Source organism: Musa acuminata, chromosome BXJ2-9, assembly GCF_036884655.1.
Source record: "Musa acuminata AAA Group cultivar baxijiao chromosome BXJ2-9, Cavendish_Baxijiao_AAA, whole genome shotgun sequence".
In the NCBI taxonomy this organism is placed as follows: Eukaryota; Viridiplantae; Streptophyta; class Magnoliopsida; order Zingiberales; family Musaceae; genus Musa; species Musa acuminata.
The window spans coordinates 8,540,135-8,561,416 of record NC_088346.1 but is presented as its reverse complement, the minus strand read 5'-3'; the positions used below and the strand labels follow the sequence as shown (position 1 = coordinate 8,561,416).

The following is a 21,282-nucleotide window of genomic DNA, read 5'->3' as shown; positions in this document are numbered from 1 at the left end:
TTTGAATCCATTAATATACACGCAATGGGATAACTAGCGCGAAAGAGCTCGTTGTATTGAGCGTTACAACTCACTCATGAATCCATTCTGATGTCAGATCCACACGTCCACAGCAGTAGACGAATGAAAGCAGTGAAAGCTCAGGTTTAATGGTAGGATCATCCTGCATTCTTCAGTGCACTCTGTAGCTTTGTTTCATTTTGGGCAGCTGAAATGGATCTGAATACACATCATAACATGTTGATGGAGAGAGATCATGGGGAACAGAAAATTTTAAAGACGGTTTTTATTCGAGTCTTTAAACCATAAACAATTATTGATCACTTCATAGTCATTTTGGAACAGAAATAAAATTGACCACAGGAACCCACCAATACTACTACCCCAATTCAAAATTCATTATAAGCATCAGTAGTACTTGGAAGCTTCACACAAGAGTTTGGAAGGATTCAGACGCATGGATTATTGAGAATTTTACATGTACTTTGGCAAGTTCAAAACTGCAACTTTGCAGAATGTTTGCCGTCGCAGCCAACAAGGCCTTTAGAACATCAAATTTGATACATGAAGTGTTTCAAAACTCAGAGTCACATTCCTGTTGGTTCTTTTCTTTTTGTTCCAAAGGATGCTTCATGGCTGCTAGAAAGACCGTATAGCAAGAAATCTGCTGCAAGACAACCGTGCTCGGAGGGTACTCAGTCAAGTAAGCTAAGATATGGAACAATGGCTGCAAAGTAGAACTTGAGACAGAGGTTCCGCAAGCACTTTTGTACAGTTTAGGACCCATGCAACTGTGAGTAACATACTGATGACTGCATGTGAGCAGCGGTAGCAGTTTGGAGCAAAAAGGGGCTGGGAGGTAGAGGACCATGGCCTTCTGTAATGCTGCCACTCTTCGTCAAATTAGCATTAATTCCAGTGGATGGTTTTGGTAACAAGGGCCTTGAGCCACCACGAAGATATCTAATCTGGCATTGCGAAGAGACGCAGGAAAATGGCCTCTGAGACAAAGGATTCAAACCTGAAGTAGCAAAAGGCAAAGTACTTATTGGACTGCTCAGAGAAGTGACTGGTCGTCTCTCAAATTCAATAGGGTCATCGATCACAAGAACCTCATTCATTATGCAGGAAGCTGGAGAGGAGTTGGACCTTCTGCATGCATTCTTTTGCCAAGTGTGGTGATCAAGTCTTGGCACAAAAGCAGTATGCAAGGGAGTCACTGAAAAACCAGCCATCTGTGCGCTAGGCATGCATATGGGAAATTGGTGCTCACCCACTGATGCAGTTGCATCAAAGGCCGGAGGCCCGCTGAAGATCTTGTGATGGTATCGAAAATTCTCCTGCTTCGAGTGATTGGTGTTTAAAGCAAATCCAAGAGGTGACAAGAAGTTTACATTTGGTGGGTATTCCATAACTGTTCTTTGAGGTTGCACAAACTCTTCATTGTTCATCACCATCAAATTTTTACCCATCAGCCTAAGGATCGGATTGGAAATTGACCGGTTCTGTGACTGAGATGATGGGATAGCAGAACCTAGAACACTGCAAGTTGGAACCTTGACTGCACAATCTGACAAACCCTTGCTGGTAGTAGGCTGACCAGCTGCTTGCAAATTGGAGATGACTGTGGTATTAATTCTGTGATTTTGACATGAATTAAAAGAGGAAGAGACTCTTGGCCTCGCGAACAACTTGGAAACCTGCTTCACCTTGGGTGTCCTGTGAGTAGCATTTGGTTGTAAAATTTGAAACTCTCTTGAAAGGCTCTCCCTACATGAGCAACAGAAAGTCTTATCATCTACCATGCAACCAGATATTTCTGCTGGTAGATTCACCTTAAGTTCTTCATTCCTCTCCTTGACATTTCTTTCTTCAGATACTACAGTATCTTCAGCTAATGGATCTATCGAGCCCAACTTATTTTCAGCATTGATAGCAGATGCAAATACATTAGCATCTGAATCTGTATATTTGAGATCTTTTGGAGAGGGGAGTGAGATGGTTGAAGCAGTTGAATCAGGTGATCCACATGGTTCACCATCACCAGCCAACTCTTCATTTGTAGTTGTTCTAACTGAGGTTATCGAAGAGCTCTTTTGGCGGATTTCATGCCCCGCATTCCCATGACTGGTTGAACAACCACTAGACTCCTGGATGGACATGGTTTCAACAGTACATTCCACAAGCTGAAGTGCATAAGAGTCTTTTTCTCCTCTATCTTCCATTTTGTCTGCCATTTGAATGTTTTGTCCATCAATTTCTTCTCTGGAAGTATCACCAAAGAACACCACTTGCTTCTCAGATATTTGCATTAATTGTCCTGTGTTGACCTCACTTTTCGAGATAGACTGGCAATCAGAGGCTGCTTGCAGACTTTCTGAACACACAGTATCATTAGAAAGAAGATTACCACCAGCCGTTTCCGATGAAGGTTTCCTGACATGATTTCCAGAGTCCAAGACCTCTACTTGCATGTCTAAATTCTGAACATCAGGACCGTGGTATTTGGTTTCAAGATGATTACTGTGTTTCTGCTCTTCCAGTGTGCTTCCCTCATCTCTTTTATCAAATTCTGGGACATCTTTCGTGCCTGGCGATGCATCATTCGTCATCTCTCCTGTTCCAGATACTACGACACACGAGTGATTTAATTCGCAAGATCCTAGTGTTTTACTTGCTCTTGCAATATCAGCACCAGGTGCAAGCACGCCTTTATTATGCACTCCATTGGTAGCTGACTGAAATTTTGCTCTAATCTTGCCACTCCTTAAAATGGATCTATGCTTACGGAACTTCTTACAAGTATCAGGTTTCGCACTTAGATCACCTTTCCTTGCTTGTAGGTTGAAGGGTGATCTTCTAACCAAGTCATTCTTCATCAGAGTAGAAACGATTTGGTCCTTTGCAGAGGGACAGTGGATTGAAGGTATGTTTGTCCTGTCAGAAGAAGTATCAGGTCGATGTTGAATACTCGGAGCAGTCTCCTTTGCTTCGGTTCGTGAAGAAGACTCAAAATTCCCTGATGATTTTGATACTCTCGGTAGAAGGCTATTTTTTTCAGTGCTTTCAGACGACCATCTGGAAGCTGAGATAGTTAGCTTTTCAGATACTTTCATGCCATCATCCATGGGGTGGACCGTCTTAGACAGTATATCGATATTTTTTGATCCTGGAGAGCTGGTCAAATCTTCAGATAACCTAGAAAACTTCAAGTGATGGCTTAAGGAAACAGAAGAAATATAAGCATCTGGTCGGCTATTCTCGGTCAGCATGCTCCTGGTAACAAGTGCAGTATTATCTGATGCACTATGGGCATTCTTGCTGGCAAGTTTTTTTGGAAGATCTGATCGTCTGGAACAAATCCACTGCCTTAGACACGCAGGCCTACTGTTGGCAAGGTTTCCTGGATCTGATATATGTAACAGTGATTCTCCATTCTCATGATGAGTTTCTCCATCACAATCTCCTTCGACTGAAGTTTGCATCTGATCAAACAAATATACAAATCATGCCACCAAATTGGCCTAATGATCAACACAGGTAGAATTAAAGCTGATAAAAAAAAGTTAGGATGAAGAATTCAGCCATAAAATAACCATATAAACACAAAACATGCTAGAAAACCCAGATTGTAAATTATGTCTGGGATGCTATTTGAAGAATATACCCAGACAGGAAAGAAATACAAGGATCGGAGACACAAATCCAAAAGGCTGGAAAGCATCAAGTCGTACAAATTTGAAGTAGTGACTGGTATGATTATAGCTGTGGATCATGATGAGAACGCTTGAAATGAGAGAAAAGTGAAGGCTTAAACAGTCACAAGTTCCAACTTCCAGCTGTAAAAATATTAGAAAAAATAAATGTAACACAAACAAGGCCATGGAAGCAGTAGGCAGGTTCTTTGTTAAGAACTCATAAACTGGATGTTGCTTCAGACTTAAGCACATCTAAGATTTCAACATGTTTCTAGATACTATGTTAACTATAGAAGAGATGTAGTGAACAATATACTTGTTCAGCATATTAAAGAATACATCAAACCAGAAGAGAATACTTCGAAATTTCCATAAAGAGTTTGCTTAGAATGATATAAGTAATGAAGAGTGTTTGTGCAAGAACTCAAATGCAGCCATAGATTTCTGGATGAAGAAAGTCAAAGTACCTTTGCTTTCAACAGCATAAATGAATTCAACTTCTTTCTCTGTGACTTCATTTTCATCTTCTTTGAGTACTTTGCTTTGAAATGTTTCTTTTTGCCGATCAGAAAACTTTTGCCAGTCCTGACGACTTTGTCATGCTCTTGCAACTTCAGTTCTTCCTTCGACTGTGATGTACTACTGAGCTTGGATAAAATTCCTAGTTTTACACCATTTGAATCAACATATACAGCTCCTTCCTTTATGCCCTCTCCAGAACCCACCAGTACCAACTTTGGTTTCTTTGTCTCTGTGTCAACTTCGACACTTGGTGCAGCTGCAAATCCCAATTCAACAGCCCAGTGGGAACCATTCCTCTTATCAAGGTCTTCGAGAGTGCAACGAGGAGCAGTAGTATAGATATCCACCATCAATCTTTTCTTCCTTGGTTTCGCTTTTGGTTTTACGACTTTGCTTGAACAACACTTGGTGTTGGACTCCATCGACAGACACTGGTCTATGTGCGCATTCAAAGTTGTGTTTGAAGTGGAAGAAAACATTTTACAAACCGGACAAACCTTTGAAGCCATAGGATCTGAAACAGTACTGGAGCTAGATTTTATGTCCTCTGCCCGGCTACTGTCGGAGATGACACCCAATCTGACTATCAACCTGCACTTCTTTTCGGATGGTTCGCGTGAGCTTCCAAGCTTTTTGGTGGGTTCAACAACGTCTATATCTGAAGGCACTTCAAAGACATCTCTATTTACAGCAAATGAGCATGAAATTCCACCAATCGCAGCAGAAGTCCCTTCAACTTGATCACGAGTAATTATCGAGCCGATATCTGCACCAGAATGAGTCAGTTCATCAGTCCTAAACCTCTGACAAGTGGCTGACCTTCCATCTGGAGGTTGTGTCTCTATCGGCGAACACAAGTCCCGTCTTATATTCACGGCCTTCTCTTGAGGACCAATATGCACTGGGATCTGTTCAATTTCCGGGCGGATTACAGATTGTTGAGACTCTACTCCCTTGCTCCAACACTGGACTCTCACCAAATCTGGAGGTTCGAAGGGTGGCAATAGATCTTTGACACCATGCTTCAAGCAACGCTGCAAGAAATGCTGCGTGAATGGCCAGCTCGTCTCGATGCCTTTGCTCCTTGATGTGAAAACATAATCCCTGAGATCAAAGCAACAGTTCTATAAGAACAAGCCTCAGATATATTTTTGCAAGCAAGGCATAAAAGTTATACGATCAAACACGAGTCCATACTTCCAAGCATAGACACAAAAAGGAGGTCAATCTCATTCACAACAATATTTCACCAGTGAACTTGTTCAGATCACACCACACATTAGTTGACAAGACTAGATACAAAAATGAACCACTAATCAAGGAACTAGACAAACATTCCACAAAGCCATGACCCTCTAAATCTGTCACCTTTCGCTAGAAGGACAACTTTTGTCAATCAGATGATATGATTAATTAAGCCCATATAATTAATAACATATCAAGAAAATCAAAACCATAATCATCCACCAGAAGAAGAATCAAGCCTTTCATTCCTGATTGCTTTAGATATCCAGAGGCCTGTGATGGATATCAATGGCAATAGTCTGGCGAAAAATGAGCTCAGATCCACTAAAGGTTGGTCCTCATCCAATAGATTTGTAAGTGAAGAACCAAAACCTTTAGCAAAAGGCCCTCCGGAAATAAACACATCTAATCTGATTGATGCAAGCAATATTTAGCAGCACAACACCAACACAAGGCAGTGCTCCGGGGAACTGTTACCTTATAGAGAAATTAGGAGTTGGTGTCTGTCCGAGAATGGGATCCCTCTCCCGGGAGGCAAGCTTTTCAGAGACCGTCTCGCCAGTCTTCGGTGCTGGAACCTTGGAGGAACATGAAGGATCTAGAGGGCTTTTAGCGGATAACATCTGAAGAAGGCCTGCTCCAATTTTCCTCCTATTAGATATTCGAACTGGAGTAGTAGCCCAACAGCTCTATTGCTACTGGACCTTTTCTTGTTCTTAGCCTCCAGCATAACCAAGGACTTGAGCTCCCAAGCAACCCCTCAGAAGAAGTAGGAGAACAGTAAAATCCCACAAAGGAGAACTTGCAACCTCTCACCTGACTTGATGCCTGCAAGATTAAACAAAAAGAAAACTAAACTTAGTAATCAAAAAGGAGCAAGTCACCTATTAGGGGAGGAAACAGGACCCATGATACAAGATGGAGACTTCTGGAGCATTATTTCATGTAGACACGAAACTGGAATTTTGGGGGGGGGGCTTCAAACCCAAGACTACAGATCAGGCTCCTTGAAGACCAAGGCACCTGAGGCCTCCCATGCAAAAAGAAGATCAAAAGTCATGTGGTTGGGAAACTTGCAGAGGTGTCATTTTATGTGATGAAAGGGGGTGAGGAGATTTGCAGGGGCACCCACACCCTCCAAAAATAAACCAGTTCATTAGCAGATGAGGAGGAAGGTAGGAAGGTAGAAAGGAGAGGATGGCAGAAGCCCTGCACATGAAATGATGGGTGGAAAACAAATTCCAAGGGAAACAGAATAGAAACCAAGGGCCTGAGTACCGAGAATGAGGAGAATCAAAAGCATGGCCACCCACCGGGGGAAATCTTGCAAGGAAGTTGAAGGAAAATAAGATGGAAGAGAAAGGAAGGAAAGAAAAGCCATGAGAGGGTTACCATTCATCTTTAGGGCCTTGGATTCCTCGGATGGAACAGAAGGGGTTGAAGTAGAAGAGACCGGACAAAAGTGTTGGTAAAGATGATGATGATGAAGAAGAAGAAGAAGGTCATCACGCATCTTGGGCCAAAAAATCCAGACACAAATCTGAAGGAAATCCAGTTGTTGATTTTTCCCTTTCCTCAGAGGTACCAGAAACCCCGCACAGATCCAAGATCCAAGCAAAAGATTTCAAGGATGGGAAAGAGAAAGGTGATAGGAGGGGAAGAGAGGTCGATCGTATGAAAGATCCCAACAAGGACACGGACATGGCTGATGCAAACTGATGCAGTGACCAAAGCAAGATCCCAAGAAAATCCATGAACGGTCACCCACATGCAACCTTCAGAGGGTCCAAGAGAAACAGAAATTACATGCAAGAGATAGGAATGAAAACCCATGGCAGCAGAGGAAAAAGAATCACACACACACAAAAGAAAAGGCAGCATCTCCATGCCTTACCCACTCTTGACTCCAAAGGGAGGAAAAAAAATCAAGCAGTGTTGAGATGAGAAGTGCAGCTGTAGAGCTGCCTACTCTACAGAAGGAGAGGAAGAGCTGATGAGAAAGAAGAGGGTCTTGTTTTCTTCCTCCACTCACAGCAGAAGATGGGAGGAAATGAAAGATGAAAACACACCACCCACTCACACATCAATGGTATCAGGTTCTCCACCAGAGGCAGGCCTGTACAGCAACAAGCAACTGCAGAGAGAGAGAGAGAGAGAGAGAGCAATGGAAATGGAGGATGTCCTATGCTGTACCATCTCTAATATCTATTTTTTAATCTTCTCTCTCTTACTTTTATCTTTTGCTGATATATTGTTCATGAGTGAAATGTGGAGGTGCCAACTCTTGACACTGCCTTTCCCCTTCTCTACAGTTTCACTTGGCCAACATGCCCCTATCTCAACCTAAAACCATCAATTTTATCTTGAGCATGCAAGTACTTTCCAATGAAATGATATGCCCAACATGCAAAGGTGGGGATCATCTCTGGTTTCCCTCTGAGCTGAGAGCTTAGTATCTAAGCCAAGGCTTTCTGAGATCAATGATTGCATTCAAACATCACCTTCTGAGCACACCTTAGCAAGTTCAGAATTCTAACCTGCATCTGCTTTCCCTAAATTTTCTTTTTATTTCTTTCTCTTTTTACTCTCTTGCTTTCTCAAAATTTTTAGATGCTATCTAACAAAAGGAGTTTGGTAGCATGATTTCTTCAATTTTTATGCTGTACAATACATCTTAAGTTGTGAATTATAATCTTAACTTGAATAATCTGGTCACTTCAACCCACAAAGAAGAGTAGGATAAATGTATTTAAACAAAAATCATAGTTATCAAGTTAATGTTATTTTATATAAACAAGAAGAGGATGATGCTATGTTCCCCTGACATGTTGTGGAAGATCTAAGGTGGTCCAAATTCATTGAATTGGGATGTACATGGGTAAAAACTTATTGGAACTTTGTCAGTACTCACTTCAAATATATTGAAATCAATAAATAATTCTTTCTTTTGTGTTTTTGAGAAGAGATATAGACAAGGATGGAGCTCTGTGACAAAGCAGCCCTCCTCTTTGATTGATAGCTTGGATATGCCACTGGAATACTGATCTGACCAAAATGCCAGTGGCTTTCTTGAGGGAAATTGTCGAGTACTCGTTCATTGAAACAAGACTACCACAAAGTGAGGCACTTGATTAAAGTAACATTACTTTGACTACTAAAGGGGTGTGTGTGTGTGATGTATGCATGGTGTTGAGGAAGACCAGGTCACTTTTTAGGGTTCTTAAAAAGTGTGCAACAACTTGTGAAGAAAGAAGGGATGGAGATTATTTGTTGCATGGTGACTTAGAACAATGATTTTTTTCTTTTACATGGCAATGTGAAAAATGATGGTCTTGCATTAAGAAAAGTTGATCATGTTGAACTTGACTTGAATATATAATAAACAAAGTTAAAAGTCATTAATTTGGATGTCTATAGTGAATATGAGAGTTCTATTAATTCTACAAACAAAAAGGCATCAATTTGGAAGTCTCCAGATTGGATTCAGGCTTATCATCACATGACTGTGAGAGTTCTATTAATCTTTATTGCATCATATGGAGACTGGAAACAACTCGAATGCAGCAGCAGTTAGCATCCTTCCGCTTGTTTCTTTTTAGCAGACAAATCATTTTCTGTGAAATAAGAACAACTAGGAGAAGATAGAAATCTTAGGTCTTTGAAATGAATATTAGATTAAGATGCTCCATAACGTTGATGATGCTAAAACTTGTGTGTTGGGTCCAATCTTTGCACCTCGGGAAGAAAACAAGGCAAAAAGTGCTGGAAGTCATGAAAGAAATCACAAAATAGTGAAAAGATGCTTAAATCCTGGTTATAGAATCATGTATCATGGGCTTTCATCACAGCAAATAATATTATGTGCTTTTGATTTTTTTATACAATTATATATATGTTAAATATATTAATTTCTCTAAATAAATTTTGTCTCAACGTTCATTTACCATGAACTCAAAAGATGAACCTATGTCTGCTGCTACTAATTTGCAACATGGGGTGATGCGCAAGAGGGATGTAACCTTATTGGACATGACAGATTGCATCTGTGCAGCTGCCGGTGGAGACACTGATGCATGCCTCAGCGCTCTGACCAAAGAGTTGCAGATGGTTTGTCACTGCATGCTGAAAAGTCTTGAGAAGGGCCAGCTCCTGGAAGTTGTTTCAGAGGTCCTAGGAACAGCCATGTCATCTGTGGATCCATCTGCATGCTTTCTTGTGGACTTTTAGGAGTAAATTACTGCTGCTTTTAGGCAATTGGGAACAGAAGGAACTTCCTATAAATTGTGCCATTCAAATTAATCAACTACTTGTGAAATCATAGACTGATCTAACAAAAAATAACATCAGTTGTCCAAGCATGCATAAGTGGAAGATATAAGAACCTCTTTGCCATAAGGCGCAAAGAAGGTTTAACAAATTCCTGAAGAACCAAACTACAGCACCATGAGACTCTTAAGCTGTTAAGAAGTGCCAAAGGATTCAAGAGGCAAAGTTTGGACCAGATTAGTCAACTTCCTCCATCTTGCTCTCTTCTGCATCAGCATCCTCCAGCGTCGGCATGTCAGTGTCTTCGACCTTTTCATCCTCGTCGATGCTGAGACCTAATTTCAGCATGCGGTGGATCCTGTTGCCAAAGGTATTGGGGTCATCAAGGCTAAAACCAGATGTGAGGAGAGCCGTCTCGAATAGCAGCAGTGTCAGGTCCTTGACTGACTTGTCGTTCTTGTCTGCATCCGCTCGCTTCCTCAACTCCTCCATGATGGGATTCTCTGGGTTGATCTCCATAGTTTTCTTGCTAGACATATAGCCAGCCATGCTGGAGTCCCTGAGAGCTTGTGCCTTCATTATCCTCTCCATGTTGGCAGTCCATCCATACTCTCCAGTGACCAAACAGCAGGGAGAGTCGACGACACGATCAGACACCACTACTTTCTCCACCTTGTCACCCAATACTTCTTTGATGACTTTGCAGAGCCCTTCAAATTTCTCCTTCAGGGTTTCCTTCCTCTTCTTCTCATCCTCACTCTCGTCAAGCTTCAGCCCCTCCTTTGTTGCAGACACCAGCTTCTTCCCCTCGAACTCCTTCAGCTGACCAACAGCATATTCATCAATTGCATCAACCATGAAAAGAACCTCGTAGCCCTTCTTCTTCAGCTTTTCAAGGAAGGGAGAATTCTCCACAGCCTTTTTGCTCTCACCAGTAATGTAGTAAATGTCATTCTGACCCTCCTTCATTCGTGTAACATAGTCCTTGAGGCTAGTCAGCTCATCCCCACTCTTGGTGGAGTGGAATCTAAGCAACTCTGCAATCTTCGCCCTGTTCTGAGAATCTTCATGGATTCCAAGCTTGAGATTCTTTGAGAATGCCTCGTAGAACTTGTTGTAGTCCTCCTTGTTCTCAGCAATCTCAAAGAAGAGTTCAATACATTTCTTGACCAGATTCTTGCGGATGACCTTGAGGATCTTGTTCTGCTGGAGCATCTCTCTTGAAATGTTAAGGGGAAGGTCTTCAGAGTCCACAATGCCTTTGACAAAGCTCAAGTATTCAGGAATTATTTCTTCACAGTTGTCCATAATGAAGACACGACGAACATAAAGCTTAATGTTATTGAGCTTTTTCCTTGTGTCAAAGAGATCAAAAGGAGCTCTCTTTGGCACAAAAAGAATGGCCTTAAACTCAAGCTGGCCTTCTACAGAGAAGTGTTTCACAGCCAAGTGCTCCTCCCAGTCATTAGTGAGACTCTTGTAAAAGGCAGCATACTCTTCCTTTGTGATCTCTTCAGGTTTCCTCATCCAGATAGGCTTCTGTTTGTTGACCAAAGACCATTCATGAGAAACCTCCTTGATCTTCTTCTTTTTCTTCTCTTTCTCTTCCTTCTCCTCATCAACATCTTCCACCTTGCCTTCCTCGGTATCTTTTTTGTCCTCCTCATCCTCATCATCTGAAATTTCTTTCTCTGTGGTCTTCTCGGTCCACAGGGAAATGGGATAGCTAATGAATTCAGAGTGCTTCTTGATCAAGTCCTTGAGGCGCCGTTCCTCTAGATATTCCAACTGCAATTCATCAAAGCAAAGCACAAGATAACATTCATATGCTAACATTAATCAATAAGGATTTTTTTCACACGGGAATCTCCAACAAGAGCAGACATTTAGAACTGTCCAATTAATACACTAGGAGAAAACTAGTTGCTGTTGCCAAGAAAGAAATCATAGAGCAAAGCAAATGCAATCTTTAGAGAAGAGGGGCTAAGACACGATCAACAAGGAGTTGCTTATTATATTGTTTCAAAATGATGAAACATAGTTCATGCATCACCAAACATGGACATATTCATATGGCAATAGATCATAGCTTAGGCTTGTAACATAACAAAGATAAGTAAGAATGCAGTAGCCTAAAACTACATAACCAGGAACAAAGAAACAAATTACTTACCATCACACATAAAATCTAAAGTTTATGGGTATAGAAATATCAGTACGAGGGATATAACAAATAACAATTTCAATCCCCTGGTCACTTCCTTTCATAATCAGCTTTCAATATATATCGATCCACATGCAAATTCGAGATAATGACAGGAAGCGAATGTTCTTATCATGTAAAACACACTGATAAAAAAACAGAAAAAAGCTATAATACTTGCAAGAATTATGGCCTACAGGAAAGTGTTTACCTGATCTTCCTTGAGGAAAAGGGTGATCTTTGTCCCCCTTCCAAGGCTCTCCCCGGAGGTATCCCTGGTAACCGTGAACGAACCCCCGGCCTGTGACTCCCAGACGTACTGTTCATCATCGTTGTGCTTCGTGGTCACCACGACCCTCTCTGCTACCAGATATGCAGAGTAAAACCCCACTCCAAACTGCCCGATCATACTGACGTCGGCCCCAGCGGCCAGCGCCTCCATGAACTCCTTGGTCCCTGACCGAGCAATGGTACCGAGATTGTTTACAAGATCGGATTTTGTCATGCCAATACCACTGTCGATAATGGACAACGTGTTGGTGGCCTTATCGGGGACGATGTGAATGAAGAGCTCCGGTTGGGCGTCAAGCTTGCTCTTATCCGTGAGGCTCTCGAATCGAATCTTGTCCAGCGCCTGTTTAAAGACCAATATCAGCAACAAAAACGAAGGAAAGAACAAAAAATGAGAATTTCTTTTGCCTCGGACTAAGATCTGAAAAGAACATGAAACTTACATCGGAAGAATTACTGATGAGCTCACGAAGAAAGATCTCTTTGTTGGAATAGAATGTGTTGATGATCAGGCTGAGGAGTTGGTTGATCTCCGCCTGGAAAGCGAAGGTCTCCGTCTCGGCCGCCATGGCTTCGCTCAAAATCGATCGAGGGAGAGATGTAAGGGCTTCGGCGCTAGGGCTTCGGGTAGCGAGGATGGGTGGAGAGGAAAGAAGTGGAATATATAGTGGAAAGGGGGGGCATTTCTAGATCTTTCTCTTTGACGTCGCGCATTCGAGTACGAGGCCGAGTTTGTGCGGATCGAGCTGGCCCGGACCGGACCAGTGTTCTACTTTAATCCATGATAGGCGACAAAATATTTATGATGGATATTACGAATTATATTAAGGAGAATTCTAATTTATTCGCTTAATGTTGTCGTTGCATGTTTGATATCAGCCATAATGTAAATATTATTCTTAAATATAGTTATATTCTTCTCAATTGAGTTAGTCCAATTCGAAGTCTTCATTTATTGGGCGCGACGAAGCAAAAGGATCAACGAGCGGCGCGCTGTAGCCGTGTCATTTGTTCTGATACTACCATGCGTAGATCTGGAATAGGATCCTTACCCTTCATATTCGAGATGGATCGTATGTGATCAAACGACACGACTTTTAAAGCGCAGAGGACCATCTTGCTCACGGTTCGCGTCCGGTTATTAGGTCTGGGATTTTTGTGTGCACGCCCTCTCGCCGTTGCATTGCGGGTAGACTTCGGCGGCGGCTCATGGCGTCGCTGCGGTCCGCTGTGTCCACCTCTCTGCCGCCGATCCGGGCGGCGGTTTCCAGGATGAAGAAGGAGATGGTGCGGCGGGAGCTGGAAAACTGCCACCTCCTGGCCGGGATCTGGTGCCACGGCCTCACGGTGCGCCAGCTGCAGGCCCTCCGGGGGGCGCTCCCCCCGTCGGCCAAGCTGATTGTGGCCAAGAACACCCTGGTGGAGAAGGCCATCGCCGGTACCCGGTGGGAGCCCCTCCGGCCCTGCGCCAAGGGCATGAACGCCTGGCTCTTCGTCCACTCCGACGAGATCCCCCCCGCCCTCAAGCCCTGCCGCGACTTCCAGCGCGATTTTAAGCTCGCTCTCAACGACTTCACCGGGGCTGTCTTCGAGGGTCGCCTCTACGGTCCGGACGACTTCCAGGCCCTCGAGACCATGCCCACCCGTATGGAATCGTACGCCTATCTTCTTGGCTGCCTGCAGACGCCCGCCGTGTCGCTTCTCAGCATCTTGCAGGCGCCCGACACGGATGCTGATCAGGCTGCCGAAGGAGCTGCGGCGGCGGCCGCCTCTGAGAATTAAAAGCTCGACGATTGATTGCAGTATGTTGTCTTCCCCTTTTTTCTCGTCTTTAGCTTGCTGTGTATTTGATTTGAACCAATTGAGTGCTGAGTTATTGTTATATTTGTGATCCCAATGGGGGATCTAAATTCACCATTGACTAAAGAAAGCTGTATAAAGATACATTCCAATGAATAGAGCCACTGGCAATTAAGATTTCTCCCTTAAAACAGCAGCCCATTGACTTGTATAATCTGTTCCGGCACCCCAGATATTGCTTCTTTCTAACCCCATGGTGCACACGGAAAACTTTCGGCTACCGTGGTGTGGGTTTCAGGAGGATTATGTAAATTTCCAATCTAACTTCACATTGGCAAGATGTTGTATTATCATTAGCATGCTATACATAAAATATGGTTATAATAAGACACAGAAAATTGGGTTATTGATGGACATTTTAGTTAATGACAATGGAGAGATAGTCAATACTTGGTAACAAAGTACATATATCTTCTTATATATCTGAGTTTATGTAAGATGGAAGTGTTTAACATATGGTGTTGTGGTGGCTCATTGTGCCTTTGTGGCCCTAAGTTATCGGGGTCAAGCCAAAAGAAAATCTTGAACATCCTCGGTTCTACTTGGTATATTTGTTTGCGGCTGTATTTATTATGTGATAGTTTGTTTCGATGGTAAAGATGTTTTTTAATGTAATTCAATAAAACATCAACAAGCTGATGTTAGGTTGAAACTACACATCTTTCTAGTCGAAACTTTCGGTTTAAGGTAAATTAGGAGCAATATCATTCATATGGATTGTTCCTTGAGCTGTATAACTTATTTTCTGGTTGTTGAATCAATCACCAGTGATGTTATAAGTGGACCTTGTTGTGGAGATCATGCTGCAATTAGAAAAAGATATAACAGATCAGGACCATCAGGTTATAGATCTAAAGATTCAGGGCTTGTGTGGTTTTTTTTTTTTTATGTTTATAAGATGAGGCAAGGTGCTCAGTTATTCTTATCAACCAGCCGACAGTGTGTTGTGAAGTGTGAACAATGCTGATAGGCTTAGTCGTTAAGATTGACTAGATAGAAGATTCACCATCCTAAGCTTCCTCGAGATAGTATATGCTAATGATTTTTTTATTTGAAAGCTTTGTCTGAGCTTAAAAGATTAATCTTTCAGTTGAGACTACATTATTTTAAATAAGAATAAAAAAGTGGTCTAGTATTGTTTCTTGATTTTAATGATGGGGAAAAAATGTTACCTCAGAATTATTATCATCATCATCAACATCATTGTTTAGTTGGATTACATTGTTCTAGCAATGAGGTCCTCTAGTTTTTCTTTGGACACTGTACTTCTCTCCTTTGTAGATCGATCTCTTGTCATTATTTCTCAAACCTGTAAATTTGAGTTAATGTTCTTGATTGTAGCAAGGGGTCAGGCCATGGTATTGAATTTTGTTCCACTTTTGGTTCTCATCTGGAGCCAATTTTGTTTAAGTTCCTAAATGCAAATCTACAGAAAAATGACCACTTTCGCTGTATGAAGTGCTCAACTGTATGTTGTCACCTAATCTAATGATAATTTCTGGTAAAAATTGAAAATACCAGGTGTATAATTCTTGTGTTATTTTTGAGTTATCCTGTCACTGTTTTAAGATTCGGTTTTATACTTGTTCCAAGCAGACATGAAAAGTGATTAGTGGGGTTATTTAGCATGAAGTGAAGCGTAAAATTCCCAATCAACAGATCTAGTGTTCGAGTCTTGTTGTTTGTCTCGAGCAGACCTTCCTGGTGACAGAATCAATTACCACTGATAATTCATGTTAGTAGTCCTAATTTATATTTCACTTACATATAACAATAATTTTAATTGAAACGAATTCTTGTTTTGGCCAAACTGATCAAAACTCAAAAAACATAGTGACTTTGGATTGGTGGTGACCGAAAATTCATATGCGTGCTTTCTTGCACTAATTTTTACGGCTGCCTTTATCTATATTTTTTACGTCGTATATTTCATTGATCTAATTTTCATTTATGCAATTTGTGCAGGTGATGGTCCAGTTTTGCTTTCTGTAGGTCATCAGTTAGCATAAAAGCAGGTTCTAGCTCTAGCAGCTATGAAGTCAATGGGCTGGTGTGTAATTTATGGCTGTTTCATAAACTTGAACCTTGATCTTACTAAATCTACGCAGACATATGCAGTGGAAAACCGGTTCTCATTACTGATTGCTATTCTAAGGTTTCAGCTCATGATTAAAATTGAGCATTTCTATGGACTATATTTGGTCTGTTATATTGGTAATTTTACATTAATGTACAGGAGCATAAAGGATCCAGTTTCAATAACATATGGCAATCAATAGTTTAGGATCACTCTCATGGAAGTATGTTGAATTGCTTTGATTATGAGTGTTGTTTGAGATTATGAGTGCATATCAATTTTTATAATGGATATGCATCATAGTATTTTGACAGTGTTTCTAGTCAAAATGTCCTTGAATAGGTGCATTGAAACAGTATTTTTATACCATATGCATCATTGCATATGGTGAATTCATCCATCGATCATCAATTATAGTATTCGAGATTATCGTTGGGCCAGTAGTCAATTATAGTATTCTTAAATAGATTTATACTATTTTTTGACACGTCAATTAAATAATTCAAATATACTATAATTGAAACAATAAATTCAAAACCCAATAGAAACCATCTCATATACAAAAATAAGATTTTAAATAGGATCATTATTCAGTGAAAAAAGGATTGTTATTGGTTTAGCAATAAAGATAATTAAGGAGACTTTTATATTGGTTATATTATTTTAAATAAATTTATAATTTTTTTTGGCACATCTGCAAAGAAACTATAATTGAATATATATATATATATATATATATATATATATATATATATATATATATATATATATATATATATATATATATTCCTTCAGTGGCGGTTCCTACTCCCAAGTTCCTTCGTCTCGAGGTAACCAACCCGGACACCGCTATATCAACTCCGAACTTTGTAGCGATCGATCGATCAATACCCCAAATACTTCTTCTCTCTCCGCTCCCCAATTCGTTCTCTCTTCTTCGTCTTCTTCGTGTCGGGATCGATCTCTGCATCACCACAGCATAAAAAGGTGTAATGGCAGGGGGGAGCGAGTCGGAGCCGGCGAAGGTGCTGCTGCCATATCTCCAGAGAGCTGACGAGCTCCAGAAGCACGAGCCCATCGTCACCTATTATTGTGAGTCCGCGTAGAGAAACCCTAGCCATATATTTCTCACGATTCCTTAAGTCTCTGTCGGTACTCCTATCGATCTCATAGGTCGGCTGTACGCGATGGATCGTGGGCTTAAGATCCCCAAGAAAGAGCGCACCAAGACCACCGACGCCATCCTTGTCTCTCTCATGAACCAGCTTGAGAAGGTCCCGTCTTTTTCTTCCTATTTATCATCAGCTTCATCGCTCGTTTTAATTCTTCAATGCAGCTTCTGTGAGAATTCTGCTGCGTCAAGTTCATACGCTTGTGTTCATTCACTTAATTAGGTATGAATTGGATTGTGTGTGTGTTAATAGAATGCATGATAAGAGAATTCATGTTCTGAAGATTATTATAACTGCCTGATTCATTGTGGAAACCTGGTGATCATGCTTCAAAAGTCCAAATTATTGATTGTGTTTGTTGGTTACCTTTCGTGAACTGATGATGGCCACACTATTACACTATGTGAAAGAGACCTGGTCGCCTCAGGAGGGCTGGTTTGAGCACATCTACTGTCTTTACTTGAGGAAATGGATGTTTCATAAAAATTAGGGCATCGTGTGCCTCTCCCACATGCATAAAACATATAGACGGGTGCCCTGCTGCTAAAGTAGCTACTTTAGTTTCATATGTGACATGTCTTTTTGCTTGAGAACAATGTCCAGTACTTGTTTCTTGTCAAGAAAGGTTGTATTACAACCACTCATGAACTGATGAGCATTAACAAAGAAACTCTAATAAATATGTTCTATGGTTTTACATTTTTCTCAGATCGGTATATACCAGGCGGTGTGTAGGATGACCTGTTGTGTTGTGGCATTGGCATGTGCCTCCTAACACCATGTATAGCCAAAGCCTAAAAGAAATTTCATCGTATGTGTCAGTGTACTGTATGGGTACATTGGCACATACCCATTCGGCGAGAGACCAGCAAGGGTCTGGTACCCGAAACGCCAAACCATGATATTGGCCAAGTGGATCTTTCTATCAAGTCTATCACCAATCTACTTAAGCTATGTTCTGCAATAAACTTCATACATGGCGTAGATTTTTTTCTTCATTTAGTTGTTTATATTTTCTGTCAATTGTAGCATTGTGCAATGCATTATGATATGGGAATTCATTATTGATTTAGATTTTTTTCTCTTTGTTCCTGTGGAACTGCTGCATCTTGCTGCAGGACAAGAAATCGTTAAAATTAGGACCAGATGACAATCTTTATGTGGAGGGTTTTGCATCAAATCTTTTTGCAAAGGCAGATAAGCAAGATCGGGCTGGGAGAGCTGACTTGTACTTTATGCAGTTATTTGTTGTACATTCTGTCTTACTAGTGCAGCCAAATTAATTCTGTGGATCTTACAGGAATACTGCAAGAGCATTTTATGCAGCCAGCATTTTCTTTGAGATTTTGAATCAATTTGATAAACTTCATCCTGAAGTAAGTTTAGCAGGCAGCACTGTCTCCTTTATTGTTGTCTTGATTCCTTAGAGTGGAAAAAACTTCTTCATGTCCATGCTCAAAAAATGGGTTTGCCATTTGTAGATTGAGCAGAAGCAGAAGTATGCAGTTTGGAAAGCTGTAGATATAAGGAAAGCTTTGAAGGAAGGAAGAAAGCCTGAACCAGGCCCTCCTGGTGGTGATGACGTGTCAACCTCACCAAGAAGCACATGTGTATGCTTCTTAACCTAATTTTAATATCTCATATAGATAAATTCTATAACACTATTTGTCATTTCCCCCTTCTAGTCCACTTAATTCATGTGTTGAATAATTTTGGGGTTACTTCTGTGAGCTTAAGTTGCATGCAAAAAAGGCAAAGCTTTCTTGCCAGCTACCAAGATTGAAGTCAATCGCTCTCTATCTCTCATTTGAATTTTCCTGGGTCGGAATTTGGAACAAACTTTAAAGTACCACATCTTGTTTTTCTCTTATAATTAGCTTTTGTTGGTTCCTCTATGAGCATTCTCAATTTCGACACAGGCAATGTAATGCTGCCAGCTTATAGTGATTTGGCAAACGAGAATGTTGGGAATCCTTTTGCTTTTATGTGTATTTGGCAGATTAGTCTGGAATTATACATAATTTACTTGAGATTTATGTCACTAATACCCCGTTATATACAAGATGGTATATACATCTGAGACCATACTGGAAGATCTATTATATCTTTATGCTTTATTGTAATGATAGTTTAATATAATAACTCTTGTTCACTCTTATTCTTTCTTGGGAGGTCTATTCTTTTTGAATTGGAGAAGTTTCCTATTCCTAAAGTGATTTCACCAAATGTTGTTTTGATGGACAAAAATTAGTTGATGGAATGTGCAGAAAGATTCTTATAACATTTTATCCTTTTTTAGGATTTGGGTCCAAGTGAGAGCTTTCCATCTAGCCAACCAGGTGGCGACACATCATCTCCGCATATAAATGAGGTCACCTTGCAACTTTTTACATGCAGATCTGTATTTTCTTTCTGCCTAAACTGTTAATGATAGATGCCTCTTGTGGCAATTGTTTTTCTTAATTACAGAGTCTAGGAAGAAGTAAGGGCTTCCAGAATAGCCACGGAGGTGCTGATTTATCATCACAGCACTCCGAAATAATTAATACAGACTTCTCTAGTCAAGCACCTTCAACAACTTATGCTACCACTGAGCATCCTACTAATGGTCTCCATCAGTTTCCACCAACAAACAGGCCTGAATACACTGTTTACACTCGACACTACGATCCCCGATCCTATCCAAATGAACAACAACCTGTTCCACAAAATTATCACTCACCCAAAAATCCTAGTCCCAACTATTGTTACCCTAATTTTCAGTCTTGCCCAAGTTATCATGACAGCACGTTCCCAGCAGCACCCACACATCAGCCTGCTTTCCACCATGGCCCTGACGTTGCCTCCTCTCACCATTCAGCTCCATCTTTTCCCAATTACCCATCAACTGTGCCGTTCAGTGGCAATGGCAATGGCAATGTGAACCATGCTGTGCCCCCAGCCCCATCTGTTGATAATTACAAGTATGACAGCAATTACCAGCCATCTGTAGAGAAGATTGGAGAAGCTCACAAGGCAGCAAGGTTTGCTGTGGGTGCTCTTGGATTTGACGATGTCCCTGTTGCGGTGGATTTCCTTCGGCGCTCTCTTGAACTATTGACCAATCCTTCAGCTGAGATTCATTAGGTGTGCGTGTCCACGCTCTTTCTTAAAAACTGCAATTGTATTTTCTGTACATACTATTTGGTTTGCAGGCATGTGATGTTGTTTATATGGATAGTTTTTCTTCTCTAAACCTCGACATTTGTACGTTGCTGAAACTCATGGATCATGTTATGTTCTTTGTATTTCTATTTTGTTTATGTAATATGGTAATATGAAGAGCAGACTTAAGTTTTACCTCTACTTGCTCTACTAGATAAATATTGAATTCTGAGAGCTTAGTATCGCTCATGGACGATGTTTATTGTTTGTTTGTTGATTACTCTGATTGTAGTATTTATCTACAATATTGTAGATAAATATTGAATTCCATTTGATTTTCTAAAAATCAAAGAACTAAAATTAGAATTTGATTTGTCTGATTTCACTCAAGTTCTAGTTCTGGAAATGAACTGTAACCACCAATTCTGGTTCCAGTTCAAACAGTCAAATTTTAAATTTTTTTATTAAAAATAATTTAAATTATAAAATTTATAATTTTATTTTTGAAATTAAAAAAAAAATAGATGTATAAGGATAATGGGCACAGATGATATAAAGAAATAAAATTATAACATATTTAATCCAACTAAATACCTCTTTCAATTAAAAAATAAAATTATGAAATTTTTAATCGAATTAAATACTATTCTCAAGATTTGGACCAAGTTTTCTCAAATTTAACCTAACAATTTAACCACTATCCTCTAAGTTACATATATGATTTTATTTTTATTATATTTAATAAGCAAAATTCAAGAATTGAAATGAATTGCTTAAGGCCAATTCCAAGTCAGTTTGGAACTG

The 21,282-nt window shown here is 40.5% G+C and overlaps 4 protein-coding genes across 6 annotated transcripts; 2 read left to right on the top strand and 2 right to left on the bottom strand.

Moving 5' to 3' along the window:
* Positions 1–438: 438 nt before the first annotated feature.
* On the bottom strand, positions 439–7,641 carry LOC135622978 (uncharacterized). 3 transcript variants are annotated; one of them, XM_065125385.1, is made up of 4 exons: positions 7,546–7,641; positions 5,943–6,293; positions 4,166–5,324; positions 439–3,485 (listed from the first exon to the last, which is right to left on the bottom strand). In XM_065125385.1, the coding sequence occupies exons 2-4, from the start codon at positions 6,086–6,088 to the stop codon at positions 777–779; spliced, it is 4,014 nt and encodes a 1,337-aa protein (XP_064981457.1). In that variant the 5' UTR covers positions 6,089–6,293; positions 7,546–7,641; the 3' UTR covers positions 439–776. The 3 variants fall into 3 exon arrangements, with proteins under 3 accessions (XP_064981457.1, XP_064981459.1, XP_064981458.1); XM_065125387.1 differs by having other exon boundaries at positions 7,535–7,607; XM_065125386.1 differs by lacking the exon at positions 7,546–7,641 and adding an exon at positions 7,360–7,528.
* Positions 7,642–9,760: 2,119 nt separating this feature from the next.
* On the bottom strand, positions 9,761–12,873 carry LOC135622979 (heat shock protein 81-1). Its single transcript, XM_065125388.1, has 3 exons — positions 12,669–12,873; positions 12,146–12,568; positions 9,761–11,519 (listed from the first exon to the last, which is right to left on the bottom strand). Exons 1-3 carry the CDS (start codon positions 12,792–12,794, stop codon positions 9,969–9,971), a joined length of 2,100 nt encoding a protein of 699 aa, XP_064981460.1. The 5' UTR covers positions 12,795–12,873; the 3' UTR covers positions 9,761–9,968.
* Positions 12,874–13,325: 452 nt separating this feature from the next.
* Positions 13,326–16,280, top strand: LOC103997742 (large ribosomal subunit protein uL10c). The gene is made up of 2 exons (XM_009419053.3): positions 13,326–14,027; positions 16,051–16,280. Exon 1 carries the CDS (start codon positions 13,435–13,437, stop codon positions 14,005–14,007), a length of 573 nt encoding a protein of 190 aa, XP_009417328.2. The 5' UTR covers positions 13,326–13,434; the 3' UTR covers positions 14,008–14,027; positions 16,051–16,280.
* A 734-nt stretch (positions 16,281–17,014) lies between these two features.
* On the top strand, positions 17,015–20,679 carry LOC103997741 (protein HOMOLOG OF MAMMALIAN LYST-INTERACTING PROTEIN 5). Its single transcript, XM_009419052.3, has 7 exons — positions 17,015–17,254; positions 17,336–17,436; positions 18,453–18,562; positions 18,635–18,710; positions 18,816–18,944; positions 19,634–19,705; positions 19,804–20,679. The coding sequence occupies exons 1-7, from the start codon at positions 17,155–17,157 to the stop codon at positions 20,458–20,460; spliced, it is 1,245 nt and encodes a 414-aa protein (XP_009417327.2). The 5' UTR covers positions 17,015–17,154; the 3' UTR covers positions 20,461–20,679.
* Positions 20,680–21,282: the final 603 nt, after the last annotated feature.

Bases quoted from the DNA above. Each gene is read 5' to 3' on its own strand.
- LOC103997741 (XM_009419052.3), top strand. From the start codon at position 17,155: ATGGCAGGGGGGAGCGAGTCGGAGCCGGCGAAGGTGCTGCTGCCATAT. The intron at 17,255-17,335 runs GTGAGTCCGCGT...TCGATCTCATAG, and splicing joins GCCCATCGTCACCTATTATT to GTCGGCTGTACGCGATGGAT. The intron at 18,711-18,815 runs GTAAGTTTAGCA...TGCCATTTGTAG, and splicing joins TTGATAAACTTCATCCTGAA to ATTGAGCAGAAGCAGAAGTA.
- LOC135622979 (XM_065125388.1), bottom strand. From the start codon at position 12,794: ATGGCGGCCGAGACGGAGACCTTCGCTTTCCAGGCGGAGATCAACCAA. The intron at 12,569-12,668 runs GTAAGTTTCATG...GTCTTTAAACAG, and splicing joins TCATCAGTAATTCTTCCGAT to GCGCTGGACAAGATTCGATT. The intron at 11,520-12,145 runs GTAAACACTTTC...GATGAATTGCAG, and splicing joins TTTTCCTCAAGGAAGATCAG to TTGGAATATCTAGAGGAACG.
- LOC135622978 (XM_065125385.1), bottom strand. From the start codon at position 6,088: ATGTTATCCGCTAAAAGCCCTCTAGATCCTTCATGTTCCTCCAAGGTT. The intron at 5,325-5,942 runs GTAACAGTTCCC...CTTTGATCTCAG, and splicing joins ACTCCTAATTTCTCTATAAG to GGATTATGTTTTCACATCAA. The intron at 3,486-4,165 runs GTACTTTGACTT...TTGTTTGATCAG, and splicing joins TTATGCTGTTGAAAGCAAAG to ATGCAAACTTCAGTCGAAGG.
- LOC103997742 (XM_009419053.3), top strand. From the start codon at position 13,435: ATGGCGTCGCTGCGGTCCGCTGTGTCCACCTCTCTGCCGCCGATCCGG.